Source organism: Leptonychotes weddellii, chromosome 4 (genome assembly GCF_054177405.1).
Source record: "Leptonychotes weddellii isolate Sample4059 chromosome 4, ASM5417740v2, whole genome shotgun sequence".
Taxonomy (NCBI): Eukaryota; Metazoa; Chordata; class Mammalia; order Carnivora; family Phocidae; genus Leptonychotes; species Leptonychotes weddellii.
Genome location: NC_138372.1, coordinates 157092426 through 157110339, shown reverse-complemented (window position 1 = coordinate 157110339; position 17914 = coordinate 157092426). Strand labels below are relative to the sequence as shown.

General features: G+C 44.5%; 1 protein-coding gene and 1 long non-coding RNA gene across 2 annotated transcripts in view; both read left to right on the top strand.

Annotated features, from left to right (window-relative positions):
- The window catches only part of LOC102743838 (protein MTSS 1-like), a 74554-nt gene extending 67419 nt beyond the window's left edge, over nucleotides 1-7135 (top strand). Inside the window, exon 4 of the mRNA XM_081816531.1 lies at nucleotides 2143-7135. Coding sequence (XP_081672657.1) covers nucleotides 2143-2225 — 83 coding nt within the window. The 3' untranslated portion in view covers nucleotides 2226-7135. The remainder of the gene's footprint in view (nucleotides 1-2142) is intronic.
- Nucleotides 7136-8154: 1019 nt separating this feature from the next.
- LOC145720978 (uncharacterized) lies at nucleotides 8155-17202 on the top strand. The gene is made up of 2 exons (XR_014144384.1): nucleotides 8155-8623; nucleotides 8775-17202. It is a non-coding gene; the product is annotated as an uncharacterized LOC145720978 (long non-coding RNA).
- The last annotated feature ends 712 nt before the right edge of the window (nucleotides 17203-17914 follow it).

Sequence of the window (17914 nt, the reverse complement as noted above, 5' to 3'; positions counted from 1 at the left end):
CCCTTTGGCCATTATGTATTTAAAGCTACCCTAATGTGAGAAATAACTGTTCTGAGCAGGACAGAAAGGTAATTTTCATAGCAACTTGTCTGTTTCATCTCAGATCATCCACGATTCTAGTTCTTAACTAGTGTTGAGTTCTTGTAAAGGAACTATTTGTCAGAGTTAAGCTGGTAGATTATTAACGTCCTATACAACAGACTTCAGAACTGCTGGGATTTGTTCACCTTCTTTTGAAATAATGCAAAGATGGTATGTGGGTCAGTTTGAGCTTCTGTGACAAAAATACCACAGGCTTAAACAACAAATTTATTTCTCACAGTTCTGGAGGCTAGGACATCCAAGGTCAAGGTGCTGGCTGATTGGGTTCCTTGTGAGGCTGTCTTCCTGATTTGTAGTTGGATGCCTCCTTGCCGTGTCTTCACATGGCAGAAAAAATCATATCTCTTGTGTCTTTTTTTTTTTTTTTTAATAAGGGCACTAATCCCATCCATGAGGGTTCCACACTCACGACCTGTTTCCCTCTCAAAGGCCCCACCTCCAAATACCATCACATTGGGGATTAATGCTTCAGTATATGAATTTCTGGGGGGGACACAACATTCAGTCCGTAGCAGATGGAGAAGGAGTTCATTTTATAATGCTTGTAATTTGACAACTTGAAATGGGTTAGTAATGAGGTTATCAGCTTAGATCCAAACCCACCTGTGGGTTGGATGTATGAACTGAGGGGTCTCATGCCTTTTTAAGGAGGTTGGTACCTGGGGGTCCTGTGTGTCATTAGAAGGCCCTTGTCTCCTGGTTAAATTTGGACTGAGGCGAGGGCTGTGTGTATCTGCCTTGTGCATGATGCTTGGGCGGTGGGCTTGAGGTGACCCTGGAACTCTCTTTGGCACAGACTGGCTGCTGAGCCTTTGTGTCTTTGTGCTCTGTTTTGGCTCAGTGCAGAGGGAACTGGCCTCTGTTCACATGTAGTCCATCTGTGACTAAATGTTTTTTTTTTTTTTTTTAAACTTACTCTGCCTCTAAAATGACGTATGTGTCAAGAAGAAGGAAATAGATCTTTCTAATTTTTGTGGCTTCATTTAAAAAATTTTTCAGTATGGGAATTTTTAAAAAGATTTTATTTATTAGAGGGAGAGAGTGAGAAAGGGCACGAGTGGTGGGGAGGGGCCCAGGGAGAGGGAGAAGCAGACCTCCGCTGAGCGGGGAGCCTGACACGAGGCTCAATCCCAGGACTTCAAGATCATGACCTGAGCCAAAGTCAGACGCTTAACCAACTGAGCCACCCAGGTGCCCCTAGTATGGGAATTTTTAAACACACACACAAAGGGAGACCAGCTACTCTGATGAACCCCATTTACCCATTACTCAGGTCAACAACCATCAACTTGCTGCTAGGCTTATTTTCAGACGTGCATGGCCCTCCTGTTTCGTGTGCTGCAGTATCTTCAAGCAGAATGCACACATGACTTTACCCATCTACACTTAAGCAGGAACCACTAACGGATTAGGCTTTAAAAAAACAACAGCCTGTAACCACAATACTGTTATCACTTCTAACAAAATTAACAGTCATTTCTTCACACCGTTAGTCTGTACTCAGTTTTCCTCAATGACTCAAATGTCTTTTATTTTTATTTTTTAAGAGGGGGGAGAGAGAGAGAGAGAGAGAATCTCAAACAGACTCCACACCCAGTGCAGAGCCCAACACGGGGCTCGATCCCAAGACCCTGAGATGACAACCTGAGCTGAAATCAAGAGTCAGATGCTTAACCCACCAAGCCACCCAGGCGTCTCTGACTCATTAAATGTCTTTTTTTTTTTTTTTTTAAGATTTTATTTATTTATTTGAGAGAGAGAGAGAGCACATGAGAGGGGGAGGGCCAGAGGGAGAAGCAGACTCCCCGCTGAGCAGGGAGCCCGATGCGGGACTCGATCCTGGGACTCCAGGATCATGGCCTGAGCTGAAGGCAGTCGCTTAACCAACTGAGCCACCCAGGCGCCCATGACTCAAATGTCTTTTACGTTAGTTTGTTTGAATCAAAATACAGAGTCCTATCATTGTGTTTGTTGATATATGCTTAAATCTCTCTTAATTGAATCTACTCAGTAACCGCCCCTTCTCCTTTATTTGTCTAGCTGGCTGTTGCAACAGAGTTGGCATCGAACGTCTTGCCTTTTGGAATCATTTGCAGCGACTTTGGGAACAAACGCTTCCCTAGAAGGGCTCGGTGGACTTGCTTGGTACACAGGCGGGGCTCCGCTGGCCCCCTTGGCAAGTACCCATGCCTGGGCTGAGCCACAGGGCGCTTGCACTTAGCACGCCTGGCTCAAAAGCACATCATTTTCTGGTCCACGTCTTGCTCTGCTCTTTATGGGCTGCAGAGCCGAAAAGGGAGGGTGGGGTAGTGCTTCACTGGGAAGTGGTTTTATGATGAGGAATAGAGTGCCTGACTGATCTTTAAGCATTCTTATTAGACTGTTAGAGGTTTTGGCATTAGAAGACTAGAGCCCAACACCCTGTTCTAACTCTGTGGCCTTGAGCAAGTTATTTGAGCTTCAGGGTGTTCTTGTCAAAAATGGGCAGAAGATAATGAGACGTGTAAGTAAGCTGTAAAGAGCTGTTCACATTGGTTATCGTGTTTGCTAATATAGATCTTCCTTGACTTACAGTGGGGTTATGTCCCCATAAACCCACCGCAAGTTAAAAATTACCGTGAACAGAAAAATGCATGTAATACACCTAACCTACTACGGAACATCGTAGCTTAGCATAGCCCACCTCACGTATGCTCAGAACACTTACATTAGCCTATAGTTGGGTAGAATCATCTAACACAAAGCCTGTTTTATAATAAGGTGTTGCATATTTCATGTAATTTATTGGATACTCTACTAAAAGTGACAAATGGTATGGTTGTTGGTGTATCAGTTGTTGACCTTTGTGGTCGCGGGGCTGACCGGGAGCCCCAGCGTCGATGGAGAGGACCGTTCCACATATTGTTAGCTGGGGAAAAGATCCGAATTCAAAATTCAGAGTACGTTTTCTAATGTATATGTATCACTTTCACACCATTGTGAAGTTCAAAAAATCGTAAGTTGAACCATTGTAAGTCGGGACCCTCTCTAGATATATCACATTATGCTTATCCCAGAATAGTCATGGGACTTACTCTCTTTTTTAGTAAGACCACTGGGACCTTGAAGGATACTCAGCTGGCAAAGGTCACCTTGCTAGTGGAGACTGAGCCGGGTCAGGGTAAAGTATCTCGACTCCTGGAGTTCTTGACATAAGAATATACTTCACAGGGTTTAGCATGAACCTTTGAGTGTTTACACTTTGTGAAACTTTTGTTTTTCTCAAAAATTCTTCAGAATTGTGAGTTGCCATTTCTTCTGATCTATGGGAAGGGAAGAACTCTCCCGCTATGTAATTTATTAGTGTGTCTTACATTTTATTTTATTTATTTTTTTTAAAGATTTTATTTATTTTTTTGAGAGAGTGAGAGAGAGTGCACGAGAGGGGGTAGGGTCAGAGGGAGAAGCAGACTCCCTACTGAGCAGGGAGTCCGATGCGTGACTCGATCCCCGGACTCCAGGATCATGACCTGAGCTGAAGGCAGTCGCTTAACCAACTGAGCCACCCAGGCGCCCTGTGTCTTACATTTTAGACACTATTATTCTCACCAGGAAAACTGACAGACGGTGAGAGAGTAGATGGGAACATTTGCTTCTGTAATACTTCTCGAAACAGAGAATTTTTTTCTTTCTGAAGAACGCATTTCTTTATTTTTTTATTTTTTATTTATTTTTTATTTTTTATTTTTGTTTGACAGAGAGACAGCGAGAGAAGGAACACAAGCAGGGGGAGAGGGAGAGGGAGAAGCAGGCTTCCCGCGGAGCAGGGAGCCCGATGCGGGGCTCGATCCCAGGACCCTGGGATCACGACCTGAGCCGAAGGCAGACGCCTAACGACTGAGCCACCCGGGTGCCCCTAGAACGCATTTCTTTAAAATGCAAACTGGATGGGAGAAGAGGGTCAAACATTTAAAAATAGGTTAATAGTTCATTTGGCAAAGAGTCTCATCCTCGGGATTTTCCTGGCAACTATCCGCAGGAATGCTTTGGGCCTGTCCTTCCTTCCTTAGGAGCTGAGGCTGCTCTGTTAGCTGGCAGGTCAGCGACGATGATCCACCTCATCACCCTCATGGGGGGGGCGGGTAGGAGCAGGAAGATATTTCTGGGAGCATCCAGAAGCTCTGGAATGTAAATAACCTGAGACGTTGCTGCTCTGCCTGAGAATCTGTGATGGGAAAGAGACCTTTTCCTACAGCCAAGTCTATACAGCTGTCCTGTGATGGGCACTCAGGGGATCAGTGAGTTAAGATTATCTAAGTTTTTAGTATTCTTTGAGTGCAGGTTACTTCTAGTGGTTCTGTTGACTGCGGACCTCCCCCAACATCCTCATGGAAGAAAGTCCTAGTCATAGTATCGCCTACAAAGAAAAGGGGTATTTTTTTTTTTTCTTCAAAGTAAATGTTACAAAGGCCTTTTTGGTATTTTTTTAAGCTACCACATACATCCTTTCCCCTGATAGTCTATCAACATAGTTGTAATGAATAAAAACATACAAAAGATGTAGTATATGAAAAGTTATTAGCCAGCCATTTCACTTGGGCATAACTTTGAGCTGATTCCTTTCTGGTCTGGCCTTAACCGGCTGTCATCCCACAGAGCATTGCTGGGTTTCCCTCTTGTTGGCACGGGAATTGATCTCGGCTTTCCCATGAGATCCACTTTTCTGAATTGCTACCCCAGTCCTTCTCCCACCTGCCTGGTGCATGTGTCCCATCCAGACATTCCAGAGCTAGGCAAGCCCCATGTGCCTGGGCACAGAACTGAATATGTTTGGGGTAATTTTAATCTGTGGATTCCTTTTGACAGTTGTCCCAAAATGGATGGATAACTCAGATAGGTGGTCACAGGGTCAAGCAGAGAATTTGCTGCAGTCAAGTCACAGAGTGAATGAGATCGCAGAGTGATAGGTAACCTACCACAGGTATTGGGTGGGGGCACAAACTTCAGGGTCTTTAGGGGGAGATTCATTAAAACAGACTCCATGAGATCATTCTTTAGAAGCGCTTTTCAACAATCATTGCAGGTTACTATCCATTTTTGTAAGGTTCCCACAGTTTACTGTTAGTGTCTGTTAGAGGTGGAAGGGGGGGTGGATATGTCTAGGATAGAGTCATAATGCACATTTTGTGCTTTACTCCTAATTAAGAGGCATGCTTTGCTGTGCCTATGATTATCTTCCTTGTTTGTGTTTTCTTACCCTATTCCTCACATCCCAGGTAAGGGTGGGAAGTGGACACTGGACGGAATTGGTGAGATTCTGTTGCATTTCCTAGATCTCAGAAATTTGGGGCTTATTGGGAGAAAGAGTTGTGTTGCCTTCTGTAACTGCCTTAATCTTAAATCTTAAAGTATGCATTGACTGCAGAGAGTGGTAACCAAGTAGATAGGTGTGTGTGTGGTATTAATATTTGAAGAACCCTTGACTAGATATGTAGATTTTAGGCCTCCCTGTGCTATTGCTTATCTGTGTGACCTCAGGTTATTCACATTCATTTTCTGGATGTCAGTCTTCTCACCTGTCATGAGAAGGACCTGGGATCCTTCTCACCTGTCATGAGAAGGACTATGAGATCTCTAAAGTCCCCGTTGTAGTGAATTAACAGGGAAATGCTGGGACTGAGCATACGCCCTGTGTTTCTTACCCGGGGTAGCCTTTGCTAAATGACATACCAATGTGCTGTCTTTGTAGGAAGGAATTGTGTTTTTTCCTGTATATTGTTAGAAGGAACATACTCCCCTGCACTGTAGGAATGCCCACAGACAGTGGTGTAACCGTCCTGTCCCATACTGTAGCTACTGGCTACTTGATGGCTGTCAAGCACTTGAAATGTGACTAGTCTGCATTGAGATGTATTTTTCAGTGGAAAATACACACTGGAGGGTGCCTGGGTGGCTCAGTTGGTTAAGCAGTCGAGCCCTGCATCGGGCTCCCTGCTCAGTGGGGAGTCTGCTTCTCCCTCTGCCTCTCCCCCCTGCTCATGTTCTCTCTCTCTCTCACACATGCTCTCTCTCTAATAAATAAAATCTAAAAAAAAAAGAAAATACGCCCTGGATTCTAAAGAACTTGATATAAAAAATAGAATTAAAGTATCTCATCAAGTGATTTGTAGGTTGGTTTCATATTGAAATGACAATATTCTAGCTATATTGAGTTAAATAAAATATATTATGAAAATTAATCCCTCCTGTTTCTTTTAATGGTAACGTGGCTCCAGAAATTTAAAAATTACTCCTGTGGCTAACTTCGTGGGTTGCATCCTATTTCTCTTGGACAGTGCTGATGTAGAGAAGAAATTCCTCTACTGGGTGAGAAGTTGGAATAGATGTTTCCTGAGTCCCATCCAATTATTACAGAGTTTGTGATTCCTAGTGGACGGGGAAGTGTAACAATGGTCAGAGCCTCTGGAAACAGCCCGGAAAGGGTGCCCGAGGGAGGTGGCCTTGGAACTGAGTTTTGAAGTTGGGGAGTGAATATCCTTTAAGGAAAATGGAATGGACAGAATGGGGCTCTCTGACAGACCAGGAACGGTCTCCCCCCCACCCCCGCCCCCGAGGAGGAATGCGGCTCTGGGAGAGAGCACACAAGGAGCTCCCTCCCTCTGGGACAGAGTGTGCTGCAACCCTGAGATCGGAACGGATGAAGCCCAGCAAGCAGGAGGTCCTGCTTCCCCTGATCCGGGGGTCAAGGTGACCCCGAGTCCGTGCATTTTCCTGTCGCTGAGCCCTCGGTTGATTTAGCAAGTTCTTCCTGCGCAAGGATTTCTTTCTGCTGGGTGTGGGCTGGGACTCGGTGACCCGGTGGAGGGTCCTGAGCCAGAACAGCTGAAGGGACCTCTTTTCTTGGGAAGCCTTTCACGTTGCTCTTTATCTGGTCTGTGGTTTCGGGGAAGGGCCCTTCTGCGGCCCGGAAGCAGTAGCAGCCTGTAGTTAGAGGGCAGAACTCTGAAGAAATGTACTGAATGTAACATGTTCGCTGCTGGAGTTGTCAGTGGCCCCCCCCCAAAAAAAAAAGAATAAATGGCCCCGGGGACGGTGTTCGTAGCTGGGGCCCGGGAGCGCAGTGGCCCGGGAGCGCAGTGGCGTGTCGTTGAGGGGCGTGTGCTGAGTGTATTAAAGAAATGTTCTTTGAGTGGACATGTCAGGCTCAAGTTTTCAGTTGAGGCTTGCGCACGTGACCGACCGCGGCTATCGGCTTACTTTGTGGCACGTTATCAGCTTAAGCCAGATGGCTTTCTGAAAAAGGCTCTTGTTGCCTGATGCTTTAATACTGACATCCTAGGAGGTGGCTTTTCTCAGGTCATAATTTAAAAAAAATTGCTGTCTGTGTGTTTGGGGAATGACTATGTGAATGAGAAGGGCAGAAAGTGGTCCAGAGATGGGGATTGAGGTCAGGTAGATTCAACCCAGCGAGTAGCAGGGTTGGCCCCAAGCCAGCAGTTAATGGACACCTGCTTGGGGCCAAGCATTGTCCGAGCTCACTCAGGCCTCACGGGGTAGGTTACTGTTATTTCCGTTTCACGGATGAACGAACTTGGGCAGAGAGAGAGGTCAGTTGACATCCCCAAGGTCAATGGCTAGTCGATGGAAGAGTTGGAATTTGAACGTAGGCCCTGAATAACTGGACTTACCTGTATTAACTACCAAGGACTTGCCGGGCCCTGGGGTCGGGTATGGAGTGGTAGGTAAGTCCGACAGTTGTGACTTTGCTGCCAGGCTACAACTTCTTGCTGAGCCTCAGTTTTCCCAGCTGTGAAACTGATACCTAGACCCTGCCCCTCCCACTTCCTGGGATTTGTATTTAAGATCAGTTGCCCTGAGGTAGGGAAAAGTGAAGGGAAGGTCTGGGGGAAGCCTGGGGTGATTGAAGGCTGTGCCTGGTTCTGGTTTGCAAATGTCAGAGGCGATGGGGTGGAATGGGAGGATGGGGGAGAGGCTGAGATGTGGCTGCCTCTGGCCTAGGACATTGTCACCCACACCCTCACCTCAGACTTAGGATGCAGAAAGCATCCTGCCCCTCACCATGTCCTGATTATCTTGTTTCTTGTCATTTGCTCTGTGCTCTGGCTGGTGTCACTTCTACCCACATGAAGCAACAGGAGTGGGATCTCACAGCTCTTGAAAACATCATCTCTTCACAGTTCTGGCTAGTGTGTGGTGGTGTGGTTTTGTTGCTGTCTGGGGATACCCTGTTCTACTTGCTCTCTGTTAATAAGATTAAACACACAGTGTTCAAAGAACGACCCTAGATGGCTAAGCTCTGGGTCTTTTCCATATATCCCTAGGCTGCCTGAAATTTGGTATGGAAAGATTTTATCCAGAAACCGTCCACAGTATTTTTCCCCAAACACAAGAACATAAAATCCCGAGCCTTTAACTTTCTGTGACTCAGCAAAGTGGGAGCATTGCATCTTTTGTTTGGGTTAAACTGCTCTGAGTCTGATCCTTTTTGAGATCATGGCAGAAGGGGCCATAAAGACTGAAGGTCGGTATCTCAGTGATTCACGTTTCATACTCAGATCACCATGGTTGGTGAAGGATGGGCGGTGGGTCAGTGGCTTTAATGGAGCACCTTGAGGAATATCAGGCCTGGTTTTAGGGGCTTTTTATATATGTCATTCTGTCCCATCCTCAAGACAGCTTCATGAAGTAGGTATCGACGCCCTAGCCAGAGGAGCGGAGACCTGCCAGAGTCCTGTGGTTGTCATGAAAGCTGGTAAGAAGCACAGCCCATCTCAGGGCCCCTGCCCTCTCGGTCCGATGCACCACTTGAGGGCATTGTTTAGGTAAGGGCTGCTTCCTGCTGATAATGCTGTGGACCTCCTAGAGGTTTAAATGCTTTGTACCGTTTAGGGTACACTTTTTCTTTAAAGGCCACTGAGTAAATACTTCAGACTTTGAGAGATCCAGCATCTCTGTTGCAGCTCTTCAGTCCTGCCCTGTAGAGCAAAAGCAGCTGTAGAAAATAGCTAAATGGATGGCCCTGGTTGTGTTTCAGTAAAACTTTATTTACCACAACAGTGAGCCATAATTGGTCTGATGGCTGTGGTTTGCCAACTCTTGATTCAGGGTTCATTTTCTGAATGGAAATGGCTATTTATTACTCTTCTGAAACTTTTTGAAGAATGACGGTGGGTAGCTCACAAAAGACAGAAAGGGTAACTGTTTTGGAGAGGGTTAAATCACGATCCATTCTTGCATGGGGAGATTCTCATGGAGGTTGGATATTGTAGAGGCTCCTCGAGGGTAGGCTTGTGTGTACCCCATGTGATGTGGACTCCCTAGGTGTTGGATAAATAATGGTGTTTTTCATCCTGGCAAACTCACAGCCTTGTGGTGTCCATTTCACTGCAGCCCCTGAAGGAAGTCTCACCCTCCCTCTCTTACCTTGTGTTGAAACATCCCCTGGTCAGGAGCTGGGAATGGCTACTGTTGGAGGTGAAGGTGGCTTTTGCTTTCTGCATCCTAAGTCTGAGGTGAGGGTGTGGGTGGCTGTAATAATATGAAGAAATGAGAAATTATTTGTCTTAGTACTTTTGAAATTGGCTAGATAATGGGGATAGGAGGAATGGTAACACTTCTCACAAACACACACACACACCTTTTTTTGTATATTGGAACCTGTTTTATTGAGGGTAAAACACAGAAACTTTGATATGTAATAAAGGCCAAAAAAAATTCTGTTAAATAAAAGATCTTAAATATGGATGTATCCAGACATGTGAATAACATAATACATATATAAAACAGAAGTAATATGAAATTATAGTTTGAGGTAGTTCTTGAGCATATAGATAAATTACTTTTTTTAAAGAAGGTATGTGTAATGATGCAGTGGGTTTTTTTTTTTTAAACTGTGTGGAAAATAGCTATTAGCTATGATCCAGTAAGTTGTACAACCTGTTTATGTAGTGTAAACAGGTGATACCAATTTTCCTTCAGGGTGCTGGGTGATAGCTTTCTGATGACGGCCTTCTGTACGGGAGGTTTAAAACTCAGGGGCATTTATTCTTTCAAAGCAGTTGAGAAGCCTTGTTCCTGTCACACCCAGATACCACATACTATTTTCTTGGATTTCTTGCAGGGTGTCTAAATAATGAAAGTATGGATTTAACAGCAGAATGATTTCTGATCATTTATTCCGTTTATTTACACAGAAATGCTGATTAGGTGTCAGCCATATTCATTGTTACACGTTTTCCAGGCCATCAGCTGTTTAACATGTAATGGACTAAAACTGAGATAGCCCAGCCTTTGAGTTAGTGGACTAAAGCTTGGGAACTTGGCCTTGACCGTGTCACAGTGGAAAGAGGGGGAAAAAAAACCAGAAGGAATGGATTCTTAGATTCCTGAAGGAGCCCAGACCACCTGAGATGTCAACATGGCCCAGACTGCTTTCAAAAACTGAGTTACATACAATTTTCTAAAAACCTCACTGTCCATTACACATATTTTAAATACTAATAAATAATAAAAAAAATTCAATTTTTCCTAAATAGATAAATGGAGAGAAGGGGAGAAATAGAACAGGAACGGTTGGACCCCGTTTGCATTAGCAGCTCCTGAAGGTACCACAGTCCTTGCAATGGGGTGAGAGTCCATGCTTACTGCCCTGAAGGAGGGTTGAATGGTTTTTGTGCAGCTGGGGCTGGGGGCGGAGGAGGAAGCTGGGCTCATGGGTGCCGAGGTGAGGGTTTTTTTTTTTTCTGTTTAGGAACATGAACAGCTGTTTTCACTGAAAGCTTAGAGTGCCCGGGGGCCTGGGTGGTGCAGTTGCTTAAGCGTCCAGCTCTTGGTTTCGGCTCAGGTTGTGATCTCAGGGTCCTGGGATCGAGCCCCACATTGGGCTCCACACTCAGCAGGGAGTCCGCTTGAGATTCTCTCTCCCTCTGCCCCTCCTCCCTACTCGCGTGCTCGTGCGTGCGCACACACATTCTCTCTCTCTCTAAAAATAAATAAATCTTTTAAAAAAAAGTTTAGAGTGCTCAAAATAGTAAAATGTGTGGTCATTTTCACTTTCTGGGCATTCATGATAAAGAATTTCAGTCAAGGGTTTGGGCTTAAAATTGAAAATCATGCTGAGTCTTCATGGAGAAAATGAGATTTGGGAAAACGAGTTAAAAAAAACCCACCAACACCAGAACAGTAACCTGACGTGGTAAACTGGGGTGCTTTCAACTTGTGATACCACAGTGTAGCTACTCCCAGAAGCATGCTTCCACTAGCCACCCTGGGCGCGGGCAAGCCCTGTGTGCTTCTGCCCACTGAAGATGTTTTTGATCCACTAACCTGAGACCATCTCTGGGTCATGTGTCCCTGAGGCCTATCACGGTGCCATGTTTTTCTTCCCAGAGTATAGTGTCCCCTCCCATGTTTAAGGTATGTCTTCTTAAGCACTTGAGCTTAAAAATCTCCAGAGTGAGTGAAAGCTTTATCGGCTATGATTCGTTTAAAAAAAGAAAAAAGAAAAATCTTAAGACCTGCTATGCTTAGGTCCCTGATAGATGTTTATGGTTGAATGAGTCTGTGGGTGACACACCTGACTTTATCCAGTTTATCTAGGCAGATATTTTTGTAGAAAAATGCCTTTAAGGGGAAAAACACAAATTCTGTAAAATGTTTAAAGGCCCCTGATAGTTAACTGAATCATAAGTAGGTGACTTAAGTTACCCCATCCCTTTTTGAAATGATCCACTGGCTTCTTTATTTTTTTAAAAATATTCATTCATTTGACAGAGAGAGAGAGTACAAGCAGGGGGAGCTGCAGGTAGAGAGAGGGAGAAGCAGACTCCCCGCTGAGCAAGGAGCCCGACATGGGACTCGATCCCAGTACCCTGGGATCATGACCTGAGCTGAAGGCAGACGCCCAACTGATTGAGCCACCCAGGTGCCCCGCCACTGGCTTCTTTATAATATTCTGTCTGTAGTGTTCAGATGTCAAAGCCTTGCTCACCACCCGTGGTGGGAGGTTTTCCAGTTTGACACTCACCTGTTAAAATTAGGTCTGGAACAACGCACACCGCCCCCGCCCCGCGCCAACTTGCTACTCAAGGGACCTGAGGTAGAAACAGCAGGTATGTGTTTAGACACTGTACTATTTAGTAAAGTTGGAGACTTCAATGTGATTTCCTTTTTCCTTTCACTTAGTGAGAAAGATTAATTATGTTTAGATGATGCTAAAATTAAATTTTGGTAACAGGAAGTTCAGACAGTTTGGAACTCAGATGGTCAAGATTCACTTCTTTAAAATCGTTGTGGCATGAAGTTGGTGTGAACAAATTTGTTAATTAGGATTTCTTAGTGAGTGAGCATCCTACCATGGGTGGCCACTCTGCAGTGGGCAGTGACCTCAGGGACTTTGTAGGACCAAGGCTGTATCATCTGTGGCTGAGGTAAAAGAAGACAGAGATTAGGTTGCTAGGGAAACCACCAGAATGCTATAGAACTGTGTCTTGCTTATGCATTCAAATGTGGTTTGAGGTTTGGGAGGCTCCCCCCCCCGCCCCAACCTCCACCCCCGCCAACACACAAATGATGGTACACGAAAATGAGCAATGCCCACGTGCCTGGGTCTTAAAGGAAATGACCCCAGGCTTAACGTAGCTCAAGCTTTGGGCCTGAGAGGGTCCTGTTCTGTTCCTTCTTTCTGTGTGTTCAGGTATTAGCTCCTAATGATGTGCTTCCAGTTCATTTTCATGGAAATGGGCTGGGGGACATCTCTAATGTACTTTTTCCTCTCCTCGTCACACAAACTTCATAAATTTTTTTTCCCCTGATTTTTAAAATAAACTCTTTTTACAGGATTTCAAAAACACAGAGCACTTATCTTTTCACAGTGTATAAAAATGACCTGTAATTTCACCATCTGGAAATACCTAACATAATATTTTGTACTTCTGCAAATATTTTTCCATATTTTCCGCGTGTATGTATGTGTGTGTATAATTTAACTGTGATTGCGTAATATTTTAAATATATTTATATATGACATATAAGGTCTCCAAGTTTTGGCTACAGATTTTAAAGATTTTTTTTTTTTTTTTTAAGAAAGAGGGTGTGTGTGTGTACATGAATGGAGGGGAGGGGCAGAGGGAGAGGGAGAGAGAGAATCTCAAACAGACTCCCTGCTGAGTGCAGAGCTGGACTGGGGCTTGATCTCACAACCTTGAGATCATGACCTGAGCCAAAACCAAGAGTCGGACGTTTAACCAAACTGAGCCACCCAGGCGCCCCTACAGATATTAATGTTTAAATTATCATATCATAAAAAATTATCATTTTTTCATTATTAGAATAGAAACACTCATGTGAGCATTACAGCCATTTATTGAACCATTTCTCGGCTGTTGGTTATACTTTGTTTCTAGCATTCAGTTTTGCAGGTGATGCTGCAGCAAGCATTCCTGTTGTTGCCAAATGCTGCTTTCGTAAGGGTTTAGATAGTTAATCCCCCACCAGGTGGGGAGGCATCTCATTGAGACTAGGCATTAACCAATTTTTTTTTTTCAACTCTGCCAGTTTTACTGTTCAGAGATCCTTTTTGTTGGTGTTTTTGTTAATGATACAGAGCAGGAGAATGATAGCAGGATCGAGGCGTTGTTGTACAGGATGCACTAAGTGTTTGGTTCTCACAACAGCTAATTGAAGTAGGTTCCACTATATCCCCATTTAACAGATGGAACAGCTGAGGCTTAGAGAAACAACAGGCCATTGACTCTTCTCATATGGTCTTTTAAAAACACAAGTGAGGCTGTCCTCAGAGAGTCATATTCCCAAATTGGGTGAGCTAATGCTTGTTATTAGCTAAGGAGATGCCTGGAGACTTAATAGTGTTTTTTTTCTTTTTTTTTAAGATGTATTTATTTATTTATTTGAGAGAGACAGAGAGAGAGCATGAGCAGGGGATAGGGAGAGGGAGAAACAGACTCTCTGCTAAGCAGGGAGCCTGATGCGGAACTCGATCCCAGGACCCTGAGATCATGACCTGAGCTGAAGGCAGACGCTTAACCGACTGAGCCCCCCAGGCGCCCTGAGACTTAATTGTTTTTTTTTTTTTTAAGATTTTATTTATTTTTTGAGAGAGAGAATCAGCGAGAGAGGGAACACAAGCGGGGGAGTGGGAGAGGGAGAAGCAGGCTTCCTGCCGAGCAGGGAGCCTGATGCGGCGCTCAGTCCCAGGACCCTGGGATCATGACCTGAGCGGAAGGCAGAAGCTTAACTGACCGAGCCCCCCAGGCCCCCTAAGACTTAATAGTTGTAAAGCTCAGTTGGACCGACCAAAGATGGATCGTCAGAAAGAAGATGGGAATTAGCTGAAACTGAGAGGGGTAGGTTGATTTGGGGCTCCTGTTTAAAACTGAGATGTTTTTCTCCGCAGAGTACAGTGTCCCCTCCCAGGTTTTAGGTATGGCTTTCTAAGCACTTTGAGCTTCTTGTAAACAAAAAATCTCCAGTGTGTGAATGCTTTATCTCCTGTGATTCATTTAAAAAAAAAAAAAAAAAAGATATGTTTAGGGCCTTTCTTTCCATTTCTGCCTCTTTTCCATTCATATTGCTTCTATCGCTGAAAGCATGTATCTGGCACCTGCTTCATTTCAGGATTTAAACATCTTTCCAGTTAACTGTTCCGTTTAGCACATGGGAAGTACTTGAAACCAAACCACATGGTGGTCCTTCTGGAACTATTTCCTTTTTAACTTTTGAGACTTGCTGTTTATTGAAAATTAAAGGTAAATTACCTTTATGCTGGATTTAGCCGTCTGTACATTTCTTTGTGACACCCATGCTAATGTTGTTTCATTCTCAATAACTACATTTGGAAAGAAGGGGAAGGGGGGGGAGATTTATCTACCAACGAGTCAGTTCTTTTCTTGACCATCCAGGACTGATGCTTTCACAATTCTCTTCTGCTTGTCTCTTTCCTTTATCCTTCCTTTTTTTCTCTCCATGCTCATTGGTAAAATTAGAATTCATTCATCATGGGGTAGGGAAAACTCTGATTCAGGATACAGCTTCTTGATTCATTTATTTGGGCCATTTGAGCCAACCAAGTTACTAAATTGAAGGGTTTTTAGGTCTTCCACCAGACCATTTGTCTGTCGGGCTGTCCATCCATCCATCCATCCATCCACCATCCATCCATCCATCTTCACAGCTTTCCCTTTGAAGTATGTTGCTAGGCGCTATGGGAGAAAGGTACATAAGACAGAGAAGGAACTCATGTTGGTTGAGCAGTTCTGTGTTTCAAGGCCAGGGCTGAGAGCTTTTACATATTCTTATTTAATTTTTGCTACAGCTGCATGAGAAACGGCTCTGCTTTCTGATGGAAACTTTCACCGTTTGCCCCCAAGGTGCTTACAGGTGTGTGTGATAGAAGCTTTCTCAACTGGCCTCCGGGGGCCTGCCGGCCAGGGTAACTGCTCTTTCCGTCCTTGAGGTCCGTGGGGGCTGTCATTGCTCCCTCCCAGAGAGTGCTGTGCTTACTGGGCAGTTGTGTTTTTTCCCTCCAAACTTGTTTTTGCCACTTTCACTTGCTTTTTGTGATTATGTAATTGAATGAAATATTATATAAACTGATGAAATCTGAGTGTGAAGAGAAGTTGTTTTTCTGAAAACTACATTGTGTGTTTTGGAAAGACTTGAAAAGCAACTTTATTAAAAAAAAAAAAAGAATTTCCTGGTGTGCCTGGGTGGCTCAGTTAATTGGGGGTCTGACTCTTGATTTCAGCTCAGGTCATGATCTCAGGGTCGTGGGATTGAGCCCCACGTCGGGCTCAGCATGGAGTCTGCTTGCTCCTGTCCTTCTGCACCCCCCACTCTTTTTCTTTCTCTCTAAAATAAATAAGTGAATAGAATCTTTAAAAAAATTCCTGTCGTTTTAGGTGTGGTTGAGACGCATCAGTATAAATAAACAAGGGGCATGGTGGTGGTTAAAATCTAGGAGGATTCTTCTCTTTACAAGTTAGTGAAACTCTCCTTGAAGGAAGTTGCACTGGGACCTTGCGGGTGTGGTTTTGCTAGAAAGACCATGGAACTTCAGTCAACAGATCCATCCTCAAAAGAAAAGACCTTGGCCTTTCATCACAAGATTGGGGCATGAATGTTTAAAGTAAATTGTTTAAGGTGTGTATATTTCATTTCTGAGTCCTTTCCTGCTCTGCCTTCTTAAAATAAACAGCCATCACAGCAGACAGGACGGTCTTTCTGCTGAACCGGAGTGACTGCATTTCTTCGCATCACCTCCCATTGCTCGGTGGGAAATAGGCCAGAGGGTGGAAGAACAGTGAGTGGGCTGGAAGTCCGGAGAGCTGGGTTCTTATCCCAGCTTGGCCCACCTACCAGCTGTGCGACCAAAGGGAAACCACTCAATTTCCTCCTCTGTAAAATGGGAGGGGGTCCAGCACTGCAGTTGGGGGAGGGTCCATCTAGTAAGTAGTATATGTGAAAGTGCTTTTCCACATAGTAGGTGCTCATTAAATGTCAGCAGACTGTGCTAGGCTCGTTATACTGGTCTCTATTATGTTTATCTCATTCACTAATATGATTATGAGGTATGGGGGCAAGAAGTACCCCCCTAAAAATCTTATTTGATTAAACTCGGCAGACTCCAAGTTTATAAACATTTAGACCATAACTGTCTTTTTTTATCAAAGATTTATCTACTCACTTTTGAGAGAGAGAGAGGGAATGTGCTCGCGAATGGGAAGAGGAGCAGAGGGAGAGGGTGAGAGAGACTCTCAAGCAGACTCCCCCCCTGAGCAGGGAGCCCGACGCGGGGCTCGATGCCAGGACCCTGAGATCATGACATGAGCTGAAATAAGAGTCGGACCCTCAACCGACTGAGCCACCCAGGTGCCCCTAGACCATGACAGTCTTAACACTACATAGAAAAGAAATCCGGGAAGCAAGTCAGTACTCTCGGAAAGATTGTCTGATCACATATGCTCGTACAGCACTGGAGAGGGGCTTGTTGACACACTTTTGTGAGAAATTTATAGCTACATTAAAGCAGATGGTCTAGCCCTTCTGCCGGCCAACAGCTGGTTAACCTCGCTCATCACCGTAGATGCATTTCAAAACCAGAAGTCCTTTTCTTGTTAAAATGTAGAGTTCATACTTGCCAGTTCAGCCTTTTGCTGAATTCAAACTGGTCTTCTCTGTTCATTAAAATTCTTTCCCTTGTAGGGTCTGTTTTTATATTTCCAAAATGATATTTATCATTTGTTTGCTTGTAACACGAAAGCAATAATTGCTAGTGATGAAAAAAAGCATCCTCTTCCTCTTACCCATTCTTTTGTGGCCTCGAGGTCCTTGTCACCCACCTGTGTCCTGACCGCAGTGGTAGGGAATAGGTATGTGATGGGTGTTGATCTAAAAACTCCTAGGTTATTAAAAGGGAAGCATTTGGGGGATATTTCCACTTCATGCTTGAGTGGTGGTAATTAGCTCTGTGGCTTTTTCCAGTTCTCTGGGAGCTCGAGGAGAACAGAACTGCTCGAAGGATCAGGTGTCTGCTTCTTTCCTCATGGACCCTCCCGTTTCCTGACTGTGGCCCACGGGGCTCGGATCTCCGCCAGGGAAGGAACTTTGGAAGTGGAATGTCTGTGTGTGATCCCCTTTCCTGTTTCAGATGGAACTCTTCTCATTCCAGGCTTATTTTTGGATGATTTGGGCTTCCTTTGAAGCTCTACTCAGCAGTAGCGGATTTGATCACAAACACTTCTGTGTTTCCTCTTGACTCTGTCTTCTCCACTGATTGAAGAAAAAGACCATGAAA